This window comes from Talpa occidentalis, unplaced genomic scaffold (genome assembly GCF_014898055.3).
Source record: "Talpa occidentalis isolate TD23 unplaced genomic scaffold, MPIMG_talOcc4v2.1 talOcc4.3, whole genome shotgun sequence".
Taxonomy (NCBI): domain Eukaryota; kingdom Metazoa; phylum Chordata; class Mammalia; order Eulipotyphla; family Talpidae; genus Talpa; species Talpa occidentalis.
Window position 1 is genome coordinate 27,998,909 of NW_023603184.1, and position 18,804 is coordinate 28,017,712.

Genomic DNA, 18,804 nt, shown 5'->3' on the forward strand with positions numbered 1-18,804 from the left:
ATTTTTGTATGATATATGAGCAAAGGATAATTAAGCTTTAGAAAATAAATCTATCATCTTCACTCTGGAATGATGAAAACAGTCAACTCAAAGCAAATTTGGAAGCATGCTATATGAGTATTTTAATCCAGTCAACAGGACAACTCTGGATAAGCAGTATGACTTTATGTGTGTGGTAAATTACCACACACTAATAATATAATATTGTGGTCCATTTTATGATTCCTAACTTATTTTTAATTGCTAAAATGTAGTTTTGTCTGATATTTACATTATATATTTCATTAAATGAAGATAAATATACATAAACACATCATTTATATAGTTTGTTAGGTGGATGAAGCTAATTTCTATAACTGACTAATCATTTATAATTATTCAAGTGACAACTTGCTAAAAAACTAAAATTAAGAAGCTATAGAAAATTATTAATACAGCTTTTACTGGCTTCTGGGGCTAAAGGATAACGGTGGCTACCTGAATTTTCATATTTCCATACATCTCCCAAATCATAGACAAAAAGGAATACTAATGAAGCCCAGCTATCTTCTGCTCAGCTAGGAAACAGGATACCATGAAGCTTCAAATATCCTATTAAGAAGCAAAATAATAACCAAGTTCAAACAGAGCTTCCACTGCCCTTGTAAGTAAGTCTGCATATATGGAGAGTTTGGAGTGGGAAGCTTTAGAGAATCTGAAACAGGTGAGGTGATGGAAAGACTTTTAAAAAGCAAAGACAAAATCACCATCACTCCCCCCACCCCAAAAAAGTACAGTGGTATGTGCCACAACAGTGAACATAAACTTAGGGACCTGTAGTTTACAGCACCAGCTACAGAGAAGGAATTTTGCAGTAAGCAGGATTGAAAGTGGCACACTTGGAAAAATATTTCTTTTTGGGAAGAAGAAGAAGAGGTTATGGTGATCACAGCAGTGAAAAACAAGAAGAGAAAAATCAAGTGTCATGCAAAATGAACTGTCCTCTCATTACTCATTAAGAAACTACATTCACAAAAAGTGTTATTCTTAATGCTGCCAACAAAATGATTAGAGGAGAGGGAAAAAAATCAGACTTACCCAGTACCACTGTTGGAAGTAAACAAAGTTTTTTAAAGCTTTCGGCCAATGAAAATCTCACCGTGCAGAAACAACACACGCTCAGGAAAATAACCATAAAGTAGGAGACTCTGACACACTAAACTACTTAAACAAGCAAAACAAAACCTGGCCAAAATTTAAGGAGAAAAATGGATAAACAACAAGATATACAATGAGTTAATCTGCATCAAGAAAGAAATTGAAGAAAAAGACAAAGCTGTTTTACAAAGAGTACAAGATGCTTGAGAGAATAGATTGAAATGAAAATTTGAACATGGAATGAAAATGAGGTAAAGAAGTAATAAGGATCACAGAGAAACTGATTGAAAGGGAAGACTGGCAAAGGAGGTCCAAAATAATTGGAATGTGTAAAAACACATTTTTTCCTGTTATGTTTTTGCGCAATTTGATTTTTAATTCTTGAAACAGGCTTTCGCGGGAAAAAAGTCATTTTCTAAATGTATCCTTTCCTATGACTGCAAATAAATTCATCGTTCATTTGGGAAACCATCCAGTTATATCCCCCTTTACCATTTGGTGTTTTGATGTGTTTGAGACCAAAATAGGATAAATTTAGAAACATTTTCAATGTTTTCAATTTTTTTCTCATGTTAAAAATGAGCTGTATTAAACAATATGTAGATAGCTATTTTACAACTACGGCCATCTTGCCAGATAAAAAGCTCCATTTATCTTTTGAGAAGCAACTTGTTCTGCAGGAAAAGAAAATTATTTGAAGATTGTCTTAATGATTCCATTTCTTTTTATGTAGTAAATATTGTCAGTTGTACTGAAAACCATGTGTGAAGAAGATATTAGATGAAATTTAAAATTGTACAATTTAATCTTAATGTGTACTAACTAAAAAATATTTAGTTGTGAAAAAAATCAGTAATTAAAAATTAAAATAAAATTTTTGTGCTCATGAATTCCTCAGCGGTATTCATACTAGGTTTCTTCTGTTTGGAGGCTCTTCGGAGGACAAAGTAGTACATAGTTTCACTATGAATAATCCAAGTGCTCTCATCCATTTTCAAATGAAGCAGTATCTGACATGCAGTGCGAAGGTTGTGCAATATTTTCTATTTTTATGGCCAGTGCTGTGGTGGATTACTAACTCTTACAAAAAGATTGAGTGATGCATGTAACTGCATTTCTAATAAATATGAAATTCCCTTTTAATCTAAGGACAGGATTTTTATTAGAGTGCTTAGTCAAACACTATAATGTAAAGTCAATAAAAATAGAAATGATTGTGTTGTGCAACACTGGGACAGGCAAATTTCATACAAAATGAAATAGTTATTCCTTTTTGGGTCATTTTTATAATAATGTTAATTTTTTCCCTTTTTGCATTTTGAGGTCCTAATTTTCTAACCATTCTGCTTATAAGTATTTTGACAGTTGTGTTTTTATATTCAGGGCTTTGCCATTAACAGATATTTTTAAATAATTATTAAATATATTTTTTTTTTTCTGACTAGGAAGAAGCATTGCATGCATTCATTCAGCCAGAGATTCTGGATGGCCCAAATCAATATTTTTGTGAACGTTGCAAAAAGAAGTGTGATGCACGGAAGGTAGAAAACATGTAGAAATTAATGCTTAATTCTCTGAGATAATATTCTGTATTCAATAGCTCCTTTTTTTTTTTTTTTAAGGGTCTTCGGTTTTTGCATTTCCCTTATCTGCTGACCTTACAATTGAAAAGGTTTGATTTTGATTACACAACCATGCATAGGATTAAACTGAATGATAGAATGACATTTCCTGAGGAGCTAGATATGAGTACATTTATTGATGTTGAAGATGAGGTAAATACTGTATTTTCTTGTTAAAAGGTGTTTTTCGTTAATCCATTTTGGTCAGTCATTTTTAAAACACTGTGTTAACACTGATGTTGTTTAGACTGTCTTAATGAAAGGTTCCCCCCCCCCCGCCCCCCCCCCTCCCCCCCCCGTAGAATTCTAAAGTTGGTTTCACCTTCGCTTTTCCTTGAACCAAACTTTTTTGAAGAGAGGAAGACTATATATTAGATACAGTCCCTACAAGAAAGTTTTTGGCAAAATGTTGGTGCTTATTATATATTGCTTGGTTAATTAGAAAACTACTGTGCAATCTCTTAAACATACCTAGAACCTACATCTTAGTGAAGAATTCTCAAACTGTTTAAATAAAAACATTTGCATACAAAATGTTAAAGGAAAAATGGGAAAGTTGTTTGGGGATTTCTGAGAAGTAGAATTTTTCAAATTAAATATGCATGAATAGGATTTAAAAATCATAAATGCATGGAAAGGTATTATTTGCTGTTAAATTTCTTTCTCCTGTACACTAGACTTTTAAGGACAGATAACGTGTCTTGTTTTTCTTTCTACTTGTCTATAATATCTATCACAATGATAGATTGAATTAAACTTTTTGTTCAAAAAAAAAGAAATAATATTCTTTTGGGATTTGAGAACAAAAGTAGGTCACTTCAGAACTTATGTTTCTCTGCATGTATAGGTTTTGCTGAAAGAAATGGTAATTTTGTATTGTTACTTTGCAACTGTAAACATAATGGGGTTTAGTAAAATTCTGAATCACTAAGTGTATTAGAACTTTAAGGTCGTTAATAGAACTGTTTTTAAAATAAGCTTTTTGTTTAATTGTACTTACTTAATGTCTCACTTTTAAAAAGAAAAGAAATTGAAAGTAAAATAGGTATTTTTATTAATGTGTCTTAAATTATGAAAAAAATAGCGGCATATAGATAAAAAGTTTTACTGAGTTCTTATTTTCCTTTTAGTTAACTTATAAAACAATTGTTTTATTAAGAAATCTCCTCAGACTGAAAGCTGCACTGACAGTGGAGCAGAAAATGAAGGCAGTTGTCACAGTGATCAAATGAGCAATGATTTCTCCAATGATGATGGTGTTGATGAAGGGATCTGCCTTGAAAGCAATAGTGGAACTGAAAAGATTACAAAACCTGGACTTGAAAAGGTACTTTATAGCTTTTGGTTGAAAGAATACAGTAATCTCTGAGCTTCTATATAAATCTCTAGCTAATGTGGCTGATAAAGTTCTCTTTAAAAGAGTTTTAATTTTTGAAAATTGGCTTTTTGAAGATTTGTTTTATGCATTTGTATGTGATCATAAACTTTAGTAAAGAATTGTTTACAGAAAAGGAAACTGTTAACTAACATTTATTGAGAGATATAATTTGAGTTTCATACTTCAAGTGATTATATAAGTGAGAGATGTCAAATCAGTAAATCTGTTTCACAGATAGTACATAAATGCATTAGAAGTTGTTCCAACTCATATCCTTCAGCTCTTTTGTAAAGGAAAAAAATAAAAGTGTTCTTTGTGAATTTTTTTGTTCTAACTGTGCATATCAGAACAGTCTAAAATCTATTATTTTCTCTTTACAAGATTGAATAGGTTTATGTTTCAGATATGAGTGGTTACAAAGAGGTTTAATTAAGATGTGAAGGAATACACTGAATGAATTTTATGAAACTGGTATGTGAAATAATATAACTTGCCATTTTAATTATCTTAGAGGACAGGTGACCTATAAACATTTTAATTCATATATGTTAATAGAGAATAGGAAATATACAAATATAACCTTTGTGTTTTTTCCCTTTTGAGTTATTTTTATTTTTCCTCCCTTAGAATTCCTTGATCTATGAGCTCTTCTCCGTTATGGTTCATTCAGGGAGTGCTGCTGGTGGTCATTATTATGCTTGTATAAAGTCATTCAGTGATGAGCAGTGGTACAGCTTCAATGATCAACATGTCAGCAGGGTAAGGTTATTTGTATGAAAGACAGAAGTTTAGGGGTGTTTCTGTTCAATAGTGGAGTTTATTAAAGTGAGAAACTATCTGGCGAGCATTTTAAGACCCATACCAAATTAGTCATTGTTTTTTGTTGTAAATGTCTTGATTTATTTCATATTATCATTTGTTTTGTCTTATTTGATATTTGCTGAGTCTTTGCAGAGATAGACTCCCAATTTTCTTCTTGCCTTTGTCTTTATGTGGGCTTTTTAGGAACCCTAGAACTGACTGGCTACTGATTATGATTCATTTTTGTGAATTGATATCTGTGGTGGCCCATTATCCCTGAGGTTAAAAATTGAGTTACGTATTCACATAGAGTTATGGTGTTACAGATTTTACAAAAATCTAAAATAATGCAACAACTTTCAGATAACACAAGAGGACATTAAGAAAACACATGGTGGATCTTCAGGCAGCAGAGGGTATTACTCCAGTGCTTTTGCAAGGTAAATTAATTCCTAATTTTTAGTGTTTATAAGTTAGAAATAGTTATAGTTTTTAGCATTTTCAATCGTTAAAAAGATTTAATCCAGGGGTCAGCAAACTATAACCCATTGGTCAAATCCAACATGCTTCCAGTTTTTGGAACACTACCATAACTCATTTATTTCATTGTTGTGTGATTATCTTTTCCCACTACGATATGGCCAACAAAGCCCAAGACTTTACTGTCTGGCCCTTTCCAGGAAATATTTGCTGGCTTCTGATTTAACTATGGAAATCATTCTAAGACACAAGTTTTTTGAAAGACCTAACTGGTTTACCAAGAGGAGATACGGATTTTCTCATACATATATCATTAAAAACAAAGAATGCCTTTTTTTTTTCTGGGATGTCTTAAATTTTTTTTTCTGGGATGTCATGTAACTGTTCAAGAGCAGTTACATGAGTTTCTAATTGGCTGAAGCAACAGTGAACTATTTTTTAAATAAATATTTGATGCTAGGAAAAGTAATCTTTGCAATCTACTTTTTGTCTCCATTAATCTTTTTCCTATTTCTCTTAGCTCCACAAATGCATATATGCTGATATATAGAATGAAGGATCCAGCAAGAAATGCAAGTATGTAAACATCTTTTATTTTAGTCTGTATAATAAACTAATTTCTTTTGCAAGTTTTTGCAAATCCACATAACGACTTTTAAATGATAGGACTATTGAGATTTTTATGCCTGGAAGAATTAATTATAAAGACTATTATGAGATGATACAACTGGTAAAAATACGTGGGAAAAGTTGATCTATTTTTCAGTACACTTAGAAAACTTACTCTACATTAAATAAATTGAATATTTATTCACAGTAAGATTGTATTTTATGTAATTTGGTGAGAGTGATACCCCCAGATCTGTGTAGCAGTCATAAATTACCTGCTGCATGCCCCACAGCAAGTTATTTAATTTTCCTATCTTACTTTCCATATCTGTAAAATGAGAACAATTATAGTATTTTATAGGTTTGTTATAAAAATTAAACAAGGTAACATTGTAAGCATTTATTTTTTGTTACATGCTTTTTGGGTATTTTAGTATGTAACTGCTTTGAACAAGGTTACTAGGTAATGTAAACCTCTGTATTAGCTACTCTAGAAATGTTCTTAAGAACTAAAATTAAGTATCTTTGCTTATCTGCTTACAAATCAATACAGTTTTATGAATCAAGTGTGCATTTTTAATTATTTTCATTTTATTTTATAATTTTTTTAAAATAACTTTTTTTTTTAAGATTTATTTATTTTTTTTTTTTTAAAGATTTATTTTGTTTTATTTATTTATTTATTTATTTATTTATACAAGCAGTGGGTACAGTCAGAAGCGCGGGAGGGTGAGAGAATTCACCAGAGCCAGAGCGGGGAGCAGAGCAGGCAGAGGGACCGAAGTACACTGCTGAGGGGAGCAGCGGGCGGCAGGAGAGGTCTGTGCGCCATGTGGGACCCTCCTCGGTGGCCGGGGAGCAGCCGGGAATCGAACCGGTGGTGTAGAGGCTGCGGGCAGCTTCGCAACCCAGCGCTCAACCGCTGCGCCACCGGGGAGGCCCCTATTTTTTTTATTTATACAAGCACTGGGTACAGTCAGAAGCGCGGGAGGGTGAGAGAATTCACCAGAGTCAGAGCGGGGAGCAGAGCAGGCAGAAGGACTGCTGAGGGGAGCAGCGGGCGGCAGGAGAGATCTGCACGCCATGTGGGACCCTCCTCCAGGGCCGGGGAGCAGCCGGGGATTGAACCGGTGCTGCAGAGGCTGGGGGCAGCTTCGCAATCCAGCGCTCAACCGCTGCGCCACTGGGGATGCCCTATATTTTCATTTCATTGGGAATCTACACAGTTGTCCTATATTCAAACCACCTAGGTTTTTTTTTTTTAATTTTCTTTTGTAATTATTGTAGTCATGATTAGTCTTGCTAACTTTGATTCTTTGACAGTATTCCAAATAGGTAGTGGAATGTATATATGTGTATATGTGGTAATAAAGATTTATTCTCAGGTGATAATGTTTGCTCATATCCTTTTCATAATTAAAATAGTGTTATCCCTGTTTGATTTTAATATATTTTCTTTGTTTAGAAACTACTTTTTAATAAGTAAATCTGTTTCAATTTGTGTAAGATTTGGTTTATGTTTTTGTAAACCCTCATTAGATTGTGATTCAGTTGCTGCAGAGGTATGCCAATGTCTGTCATATAGTTGCTGTTCAATAACTTACTCTGGAATTAATGGGAAAAAAAAGAAATATTATAAAAAGATGTTATTTCAAAAAAGAGATTTGAGAGTAGAAGTAATTATTCTTACTTTACAGGTAAAGTAAAGAAACCTACCCCAAAGAGTAACTTGAATAAGGTCATAGCTAACTGGAGGCATAGTCAGGATTATAGTTCATGTATTCTCTGTGACACCCAACATGCCAGGTATTTCCAGTGGTGCAATAACTGGGCTTCCTTTTATCAACTCCTCCAACTCTAGTTTTGTGATGAAACACCAGAGGGCACTGTATGTATGATAGATAATATTTTTAAAATTAGAGCTATTTCTGAAAACAGGATTTTTATCTCCCACAGAGGAATGATTTCCTCTCTATTATGTTGTTGTTCTTAATGCCTAGTGATCAGTGACTTTTTATTAGTTAGGTCATAATCTCATTGTCACTTTGAATACTTTTGAGTTACATATAAAATGTTTTTATTAGAAGACAACTGAAAGACTTCTTTGAGAACAAAAGAAAGATAATTGTATTAGTGAATAACAAGCTAATGAATAGCATTTGTAATGTTTGTGTTTATTACAGTAACAACAGTTACTACGTACATTTCATTATGTCCCCTGTAGGTGTTATTACTAAGCTGATAATACCAAGGTCTGGAGAAGTAAACTTGCCCATGGTCACACAATTTCATGGTGATAGCATGATATGAAATGAGAAATTATTTTATTTCCAAGTTTAAGAGAGATGTTCATCCTGAAAATCTTAGTCTATATACCAGTGTTGTCTTGGAACCAAGAGCTAGTATGGATAGATACAACTTTCTAAAATATGAGATGTACCACCTGTCATTATCAGCTACCTCTTCACTCTTGTTTGGGAGAAGCTTATGTTCCAAGTTGTGAGATTGATATAATTGAGATGTTTTGATAGAAGCTATTAAGTAACAATATGAACTGTGGGAACATAGTGGAACAAAATAAAAGCTCAATTTCAGTGATGCTGTATTAACCTGTTTTTATTGTTACTAGAATTTCTGGAAGTAGATGAATATCCAGAACATATTAAAAATTTGGTGCAGAGAGAGAGGGAATTGGAAGAACAAGAAAAGAGACAACGAGAAATTGAGCGCAATACATGCAAGGTCAGATTTCCTAATTTTACTTTTGATTAAAAAGTACAATTGGAGTTTAACTGCAGTTTTCATAACTAATTGGGTTGATTCTGTCAACAGTTGTTTTATCATAATCATTAAGCAGTATAACTAAATATGTGTGTATATACTTAGGTAAAATGTGATCTTATTTTGTATATAACAAGGCAATAATACAGTGATAATACTAAGTTCTAGTGAGGTTACACTGAGATGGATATTGTCACATTCTGTTTGTTACAAGAAAAATAAATTAGCCGAGCATTTCAGCATGGACATTCAATGAGGTTTATAAAGATCTTTGAGCAAAGTCATATTTATATAATTCTTTTAAGGAAACATTACCTAATGAAATAATCGCAGACGCTGTAAAAATTTTCACCATGAGGACATTCATCATGGTACTTTCCAAACTAAAGAAATATTAGAAATGACCTGAATATATTTTAGTAGAGAAATGACTACATAGATTGTGATACATTCTTATATAGAAACATGTTAAAATTAATGTTTTTAAATTTAAACTTTTTAATGACATAGCTACTGTCATTTATTAAGTTAGAAAAGAGGTATGAACATGATCCCAATTATGTTTATAAAGATTGTAATATTTTGACTATTTGGAAAAATGCTGTTTGTAAAAGAATTGAGCTTTGACATTTGACCTGCTGAGATGATTTGACAATGATATTTCACATTTTCTAGATAAAATTATTCTGTTTGCATCCTGTGAAGCAAGTAATGATGGAAAATAAATTGGAGGTTCATAAGGATAAGACGTTAAAGGAAGCAGTAGAAATGGCTTATAAGGTATGCTTATTATATTGTTAGCATTGAATTATTGACATCTCAGTTAATATTACATATTTCTCCCAAAGTTGTTTTTATAGTCAATTAGTCAATAGTAGTAGAAGTACTTGCAGTAACTTTGTTTAGATCTTAAACAGTGCAGTTTACATCTATGTAGTTTATTTTGACAACTTTCTCATTTGAAAGCCAGTTAAGCTTTCTAGAATTCAGAATTTGAATTAGAAATCAAAATATTTATTAATTCTTAACATTCATTTAGCAGATATTTATTGAGTGTCTGCTATATGAGGCACTAGAGACACTAGAATGACAAGACAACATGAGGTGTTAGAGATACGAGAGTGAACAAAACTTGCACACTGCACTGCTGGACTATATAATCCACTGGGAAAACACAGACAAAAAAATTACTTTAACATCACAATTTGCAAGTATTTTATTGTTTAGATGCTATAAACTAAATCAGTAGTGTTTTAAGCTTTTCCTGAGACTTCAACTATCCTGCAAAAGAAATTCAAGAGGAATATTAGCATGTGTGAAAATTGAGATAAGGACGTGGTTGGTATGATCAGGAAAAAAGGGGCATTGTAGATTGTCCTGAGTGGAGTAGAGTAACATAAAAATAAATTAGATATTTTTTAAGAATAGTAGTATTCATTTTATTCTGAGGGTGATGAAAAGTTATTAGTTGCTTTTGAAAGATAAACAGAAAGGAAAGCATCCTTTAGCCAGATTGTTCTAAATCTCTTCTACATTTTGACAAATTAGGTTTTTTTGCCCTTTTATATACACATTAATAACATTTGATTGAGGGGCCTCCCCGGTGGCACAGCGGTTGAGCGCTGGGTTGCGAAGCTGCCCGCGGCCTCTGCGGTGCCGGTTCGATCCCCAGCTGCTCCCCGGCCACCGGAGGAGGGTCCCACATGGTGCGCAGACCTCTCCTGCCGCCCCCTGCTCCCCTCAGTGGTGTACTTCGGTCCTTCTGCCTGCTCTGCTCCCCGCTCTGGCTCTGGTGAATTCTCTCACCCTCCCGTGCTTCTGACTGTACCCAGTGCATGCATAAACAAAACAAACAAACAAACAAATAAAATAAATAAAACATGCCTCTATTAAAAAAAAAAAAACATTTGATTGAAAAAATAATTACCCCAAGAAAAATTGTTTTTCAGAGTGTAATCCAGCATAGCCTGCACCAGAATTACATTCCTATTAAAAACTAATTCCTTCAGGGCCTCCCTGGTGGTGCAACGGTTGAGCGCTGGGTTGCGAAGCTGCCCGCAGCCTCTGCAGCGCCAATTCGATGCCTGGCTGCCCTCCGGCCACCCGAGGAGGGTACCACATGGCGCGCAGACCTCTCCTGCCGCCTGCTGCTCCCCTCAGCAGTGTACTTCGGTCCTTCTGCCTGCTCTGATCCCCGCTCTGGCTCTGGTGAATTCTCTCACCCTCCCGCGCTTCTGACTATACCCAGTGTTTATATAAATAAATAAAAATAAATCTTAAAAAAAAAAAAAAAGACAAAACTAATTCCTTCAAATCTGAATGTTTATGTTATACATTTTCGAGAATGGGAATATGTATATTATAATTTTTTAAAATTTATTTATTTGTGCATATAAGAGCTGGGGTGTAGGCCAGAGGTGCGGGGGGACATGAGGATTCACTAGAGACAGAGTGGGGAGCAGAACAGGCAGATCTACTGAAATACACTGCTGAGGGGAGCAGTGGGCAAGATGGGAGAGGTATGCTGTGCCATGTGGGTTAGCTCCCAGACTGGGGATCAAACTCATGCTGCAGGGGCTGCCAATAGCTTGATAGTGCTGATACTCTAACCCCTGTGCCATCAGGGAGGCCCTAGGGATATGCATTTTAAATAAGTATCTCAGGTGATTTTTAGGTATACTAAAATTTGAGAACCTCTCATATTATGTACCTGGTCTTTCATAGCACTTACCAGTATTGAAATTTTGTATTTATTGTGTGACTATCTTAATTCATGTCACTGTCTGCCACTAAACTTTAAGTACTTGCAAAGGAGAAGAGTAAGGAGTATTTTGGGTTTTTTTTTTCATGATTGCATTTCCAATATTTTGCCTGGCATTATAGGAAAGCTGAAATTAGATGGGTATGTGAATTAGTAAATGAATGAACAAACAGTAAAATGGATGAGTAGCTCTTGATTCACTTCATTAAACTAAAAATCCTTTAAGCGTAATGGTAAACTGCAAATGTCATCTTTACAAAAGTATAGAAATCAAATTAGGCTAAAATGGAGAAAACATCTTACGGTCAGTCAGTGATAATAGTAAGGTTAGTTTCTATTTTATCAGTTGTTCCTTGCAGGAAGATAAAATATTGTCATCAAAATAGGAAGTAAAAGTTCACAAACATGGGAAGTAAAATAGAAAAGAAAAATAAATCAGTCTTAGGTACCAAAAATTGAGAGTGGAGGTGGAGTAAAGATCAGTGGAAACACACCAAGGCTTACATGTTTTATTCTTTAAAATCATTATCATAAATCCTAAATAAATACTAAATATTTCTAAGCAGTCCTGTGTTGCATCCAGTATCTCATCTACTGTTCACTTGGGCTAGAGGGAAATTTTATGGTAGAAATGCCAATGTTCTGAACTGTAGCTATTCTGGAGGCTAATATTGAAAAGGGTATGGTCTAAAGAGTAATTGGGCAGTGCTTGGGAGACACAGAAGCTACAACCTTTTTGATGTTTTATGAGGCATATTCTAGTTGGTTGTTTTCTCCTTATGTTTCCAGTTTAGTAATTATAGAGCACTAGTCAGTACAGGATTGGCAGTCCATCTAAAGTTTTAGAATTTTTTTAAAAGCCAGAAATGTCTAAAATACTAGCATACAGGTTGTATGATTTGAGGGAGAATGAGATATGGTTATTTAAGAGAGCATTTAAGTGTACCTTTAACTTTGATGTACTTGATCTGTTAATGCTAATCATAAATATATTGATTTTATTGTTTGTTAGGACTTATAGTTAGTACAATTACAAATCACATGAAAATTTTTTTTTCTTTTTTCTGGGGGGGTCATTTCCTTTTAGATGATGGATTTAGAAGAGGTAATACCCATGGATTGCTGTCGCCTTATTAAATATGATGAGTTTCATGATTATCTAGAGCGATCCTATGAAGGAGAAGAAGATACGCCAATGGGACTTTTACTAGGTGGAGTCAAGTCAACATACATGTTTGATCTGCTATTGGAGACAAGAAAACCTGATCAAGTTTTCCAGTCTTACAAACCTGGAGGTAAGGAATTCTATGGTATTTTGTATTCTACTGGACTTAAATTTTTCATAAGAAAATTATGGGGATTTAATTAAAAATTTTTGTTGTATGTTCTTAAATTTTAATTGAAAATTTTAATTTGTTCTTAAATGTACAGTGATTCTGACAGGTTAGGAAATAGTCAACAACAATCTTGGAATTAATTTCTGGATTACTTGTAGAGAACTAGACATAAATTTTTAAAAATACAACAAAACTTCTAGCTTATAGTATTCATTGAGATTTTTCTACTCTTGTAGTGAATCATACATCTATCCTCCTCTCTTTCCTCCTTCTCCCTCCCTAACTCTCTCTCTCTTTTTTTTTTTTTTTTTTTAAAGATTTACTTATTCATGCATACAAGAACGGGAGTATAGGCCAGATATGCAGGAGGGTGAGAAGATTCACCAGAGACAGAGCGGTGGACAGAACAGGCAGACTGACTGAAATACACTGCTGAGGGGAGCAGTGGGCAAGACAGGAGAGGTCTGCTGCGCCATGTGGGCATCTCCACTGCCGGCCGGGATAGAACCTGCACTACAGAGGCTGCGGACAGCTTCACAGGGCTGCATTCAACCACCTGCGCCACCAGGGAGGCCCATCCCTCCCTAACTCTTATGATAGAGAAGACTCTGGTTCCCAAAACAGCATATTCCCCAAAAGTCTCAGAAATAGTCTATTTTGCAGGGTTTCCTTGAAGAGATGGTTTCATAGCAGCATCACTGCCAATATTTTTTCTTTTTCTCCATTCATTTCTGCAGGTCCCCAGGACTTCAGCCATTTCTCTTTTCATTAGATCTAGTACATTCCTCAATATCTTGAGGGTTTTTTCCTTTGAAATTGATCTGGAAAGCAAAATACTAGCTTTACCCAAAATAGTCCTAAAAGGCAGTTATTTGCAGGGCCTCCCTGGTGGCGCAGGGGTTAAAGACAGCACTATCAAGCTATGGTCAGTCACTGCAGCACCCACATGGCTCAGCAGACCTCTCCCGTCTCGCCTGCTGCTCCCCTCAGCAGTGTATTTCAGTAGATCTGCCTGTTCTGTTCCCCACTCTGTCTCTGGTGATCCTCTCACCCCCTGCACCTCTGCCTACACTCCAGCTCACTCCAGCTCTTGTATGCATAAATAAATAAATCCCTTAAAAAAAAAAAAGTCATTTGCATGGTCTTTCTCATGTCCAAAGTTTTCTAGTAATCTCTATGAAGGAGAACATCGAAATGTTAATAACTTCACAACATTCTTACCATTCTTCTCTTGACCCTAACTCCCTTACCTCACAGCTCATTAATCACAGTTCATACTTACATTCTTTACTTTATTCCTAAAAATTGAACTTAGAAAACTTTTCCTGTCATTTCAAATTCTGTTCCTGTATGGATCTAGCATCATAATATTAGAAAATGATACCTAGCATCATAATATTAGAAAAATGTTGTCTTTGATGACTATTAGAAACATGTTAAAGATGCATTGCTAGTGTGAAATACATTTTATAAAATAACCTCCAGTTTTATTTCTCTGTTTTCAAATGTGACAGAAGTGATGGTGAAAGTTCATGTTGTTGATTTGAAAGCAGAATCTGTAGCTGCCCCTATCACTGTTCGAGCTTACTTAAACCAAACAGTTACAGAGTTCAAACAACTTATTTCAAAGGTAAGTTTTAAAATTGTGCAGTGAATATTTTTGCAGGCCTGCTCTGTACAAGGTACTATGCGATAGTTAGTAAAATATGGAGCCAGTATTTATCTCAAGCATCAGTATTTATAGCAAGAAGACTACTAGTTAGGAGAGAAGGATACTTCAAAGAGAAGAAGTAGATCACACTATGGATATAAGAATGTGTGAAGCTAGTACACAGAACATATGTGTTTGGCTGGATCATTGTTAAAATACATGCCTAGAAATATAAGTTCAGTTTATTTCATGAGGTTTTTAAATGGTAACAAAAACTCAAGTTATATTTGATGTAAGCAGTAGGAAGTGGATTTTTTTTTATTTTTCTAAATATAGCAGTGGTATGATGAGAGCTTTTCTATAGAAGGGTAAGTCTGGCAACACTAGTGTTTCAAATGTATTGACAAAAGGAGTCAGAAATGTAGAAGAGAAGGTTGCTGAAATAATTCAGCTGAAGTATATATGTGTATGACCAGACATGAGAGAAACTGTAGACTATAAGAATGAATATTAAATAGAATCTGTAGGAGTTATAACTAGTAGATGTTGGGATAAGGCAGAAGCACAGGTGACCAAGGTATTTTGAACTTGAGTAAACATAAATCTGGTGATATATTAATTAATAGAAGAGTGTGGTGGGGGAAATTTGACAGAGAAGGTAATGAATTAAATATTGACTGCATTGTCTGAGTTAGTGATAAAGCACAGACTCATTCAGAATTTTTGGGCTCGAAAAATAAGGTGATTAAAACAGTAAAATTTCCTTGAACAAAAAGACTACTCCAGAGAAATTGTTATTATCCTTTTGAGGGTCCTGTACTATATAGAACATTGAACACACAAACAAAATTTTGTATTGTTCCTAACCCTCAAGCTAAAATCCCTAGGTATCATGAAAATTATTCACTAATCCCAAGGCAAAAAGTTTCAGTCCAGTTTCTGTCATTCATCTGTGGGAGTTTTTTTCTTTTATCTGGGATTTTTAATGCCTGTTTTAAAAGAGTTGTTGTGAATGTTAATAAGACAAATAATTGCTTTGTGGAAAAAATTGTTCCCAGTATTTTATGAAAGTTCATTTATGATAATGATGTTAAAAAGAATGACTTAACTTTTGCCAAACTGATAATTGGAGGAAACAGATATTGTGAAATAGTATTTTATGATTAATTTACTCATTAAAAAAGACTACATAGTGGAATTGTTCTATATTATAGTTTAATTTAGATTATGAGCACCAAGGTAGAATACAAAAGAAACAGGTAACATTCTCTTCCTTGTAGAAGGTAATAATCTTATTGCTGAAAAATATGTTTATAGAGGATAAAGGCAGTCACAAAACATTGTATCAGCAAATACAGTATTTAAACTATAATTAGGCTGCTTAAAAATTAGTTATCATTAGTTGTATTGTTTTAAAAACAATTTTTTATGTAAATTACTTTTATCTACTCCTTTCATGTGAAATTTATAACATGACACCAAAAATTAAGCACATGGGTTTCAGAGTATCAGAAAATTTTAATTCTAATTTAATCTCACTTTATGTAGCAGAAAATTGGCTTAGTAAAAGTATAAACTACAATTTATTAAAGAACCCATCAAAAGTTAAGACATCAAACAGGAATTGGGTTTAGCATCTGCTCTCAAAGATCAGCACTCAATTTCTTTGGAATCAAATTACCTCATTTACTTTGTGCATTTGAGAGAAATAGAATTTTTAGTGAAAAATGACCACCTTTAAAATAGTTCCAGAGCATAGATTGTTCTCCTCATTTGCAGTACAATTAATGGATAGGACTAATTATACTCCCATAGATTCTTCAAAAACGTGTAAACCGCTACTCAGATGATTTTTCTCTGAATTTTCTTTCTGCTGTTTTTGAGAATTCAGCAGTGTCTTATTTTCTCACATATCCAAGTCAAGCAGAATTTTTCTTAAAACAGTTTTTTATAATTATTTTTATTGTAGGCCATCCATTTACCTGCTGAAACCATGAGAATAGTTCTAGAACGCTGCTGCAATGATTTGCGTCTTCTCACTGTGCCCAGTAAAACCCTGAAAGCGGAAGGTTTTTTTAGAAGTAACAAGGTGCGTGTCTTATTTTTTCATTACTATTTTCTTTGCTGATAATAATAAATGAAACAAACTTTAATATTATTAGCCTGACCTCTAGAGCTATACTCTGTAACTTAAATTTTAAATCCTCACATCTTCCCGATAATTACCTTCCTTTGTAGTCAGTTCATATTAGACTTCTTTCTGTCCTCGGAATCAATCTTGCTATTTCTCCTCTTTGCCTTGTTTATGAGCTACCTCCACCCTGAGAGTTTTTCTCTTTATCTCCACACATTCTCTCAAGCCCCAGATTACTCCTGCCTCTTTGGCGAAAGCTTCATAACTATTTCTAGCCACTGTGATTATGTCCTTGGAATTTTGTTCATACTTGGATTTCTCCCCCAAAAGCAATAATTCATGGTAAAATCCAGAGGCTTGCCTAGTAGAGAAAAAAAATTATAATCTTGGCTTCATGCAACGTCGTTCCTTTGCATACTCATTTATCTCTTTTGGAAAACAAAGTTTTTGTTGCTCTTCATGTCTTTTATCTCTTGATAGCCTGCGTTCCATTATTATTTTTTGTATATGTTTGTTTCTAACACCATTTTGTTTTACTCTAAATAAATTGTATCTAAAAGTTTCCTTGTTTGCCATCTTTAATTAACTTTTCTACTTACTCATCTTAGTACAGTCTAGTCTTTTGTGTCACTTAGCATTTTTAGCATCTTATTTATCCTCATGTTTACCTGTATCCTGATATTTTTGTGTGGTATTTCTACGTGTTATATTAAAATCTCTAATCCACCCTCACACTATTTTCAGGTAACACACTAAGTGTTATCTAACTGTGGGAGCTTGTATTATTATGTGCCTCAACTCTTCTGTGTCTTTGCCTTGATTATTTTTTGCTTTGACTGTTCTGTGCCTCTTAGTGTGCAGAAACAGGGAAAGTTGATAAGGAACCTCTCAGGGCAAAAGTCCTGGTGTGAGAATCCATACCTGCTGAAAAACAGCATGTGTAGAAACAGGGAAAGTTTAAGATAGGGAACCTCTCAGGACAAAAGTCCTGGCATGAGGGTCTATACATGCTGAAAACAGCATGTGCAGAAACAGCAATAGGTGTTATGGCTAGAGTAGCATGAACACTGAGACTTTCCTTGGCTTTCTCCTTATTTCTCAGCCTTGGCTGGTGCAGCTGGTTACGCATCACCTATATACTTGTGCATTCTCCTTTGGCCCACTTGCTTCTTTGATCTTTTTATTTTGTGATTCTAAATAAAAACAAGACTGCTGTTGGAGCTGGACTGCACTTTCTTGGTGTAGTCCCTCTAGGCTTCTCATTGTTCTGGACATGGACTCTGAGTAATCCATTTTCATCCCACCACCACACGTCATAACGAGACATCTAACTTTATAGTTTTCTTTAGATTGTCAGCAGATACTTCTGATTTGTAATATTTATTGAATATAATAATTTTTATACAAAGTTTAACATGCCAAATTTGTGTATATATGTATTTCATTAAAAAGATAATATAGAAAATTTCAAATATATACAAAAGTGAATAGTATCTTGAATCTCCATGTCCCCATCACCAAGCTTCTACAATTATCAAGTCTTTTTTACATTTACATTTAACTAGCTGCTCTCCCCAGATTATTTGCAGAGCATTCCCAGCATCATATTACTACATCTATAAATAATTTGAATGTATATCTCTAAAACATGATAACCACAATAAAATTATTCAGAATTAACAGAAATGCCTTGATATCGCTCAATATCTATTCAGTATTCTTTCCTGATTATTTAATAAAATTTTTTTCCCATAGTATTTGTCTTTAAATCAGGATCCAAATAAAGTCCATAATTCATGTCTTATATCTCTTTTAATCTATGTGTACTTTATTTGTTTTCCTTGCAACTTATTTGCTACAGAATTAAGTAATTTGTCCATTATAGATTTTTTTCTATAATTTGGATTTTGGTACTGCATTCCAAAGATATTTTTATACATATTGTTCTTTGTCTTACACATGTCCTCTGTTTATATTCATGCAAAACTTTGGTTTCCTAAAGAACAACATGTTGAATGCAAAATCTTTCTGAAATGAACAAACCCCTGAACAAGCTCTGTGTGTGTGTGTTTTCTCCATCTATCTTAGCATAATTTTAAGGTTAATTTAAAAA

At 34.0% G+C, this 18,804-nt stretch overlaps 1 protein-coding gene across 3 annotated transcripts in view; it reads left to right on the forward strand.

The window, feature by feature from the left end:
* The window catches only part of USP47 (ubiquitin specific peptidase 47), a 96,361-nt gene that overhangs the window by 62,537 nt on the left and 15,020 nt on the right, over nucleotides 1–18,804 (forward strand). For all 3 annotated transcript variants that reach the window (XM_037522669.1, XM_054699373.1, XM_054699374.1), the window contains 11 exons: nucleotides 2,583–2,678; nucleotides 2,760–2,912; nucleotides 3,919–4,086; nucleotides 4,765–4,896; nucleotides 5,302–5,378; nucleotides 5,939–5,994; nucleotides 8,657–8,769; nucleotides 9,484–9,588; nucleotides 12,657–12,864; nucleotides 14,421–14,536; nucleotides 16,527–16,646. In XM_037522669.1, the coding sequence (XP_037378566.1) occupies nucleotides 2,583–2,678; nucleotides 2,760–2,912; nucleotides 3,919–4,086; nucleotides 4,765–4,896; nucleotides 5,302–5,378; nucleotides 5,939–5,994; nucleotides 8,657–8,769; nucleotides 9,484–9,588; nucleotides 12,657–12,864; nucleotides 14,421–14,536; nucleotides 16,527–16,646 (1,344 nt within the window). The remainder of the gene's footprint in view (nucleotides 1–2,582; nucleotides 2,679–2,759; nucleotides 2,913–3,918; nucleotides 4,087–4,764; nucleotides 4,897–5,301; nucleotides 5,379–5,938; nucleotides 5,995–8,656; nucleotides 8,770–9,483; nucleotides 9,589–12,656; nucleotides 12,865–14,420; nucleotides 14,537–16,526; nucleotides 16,647–18,804) is intronic.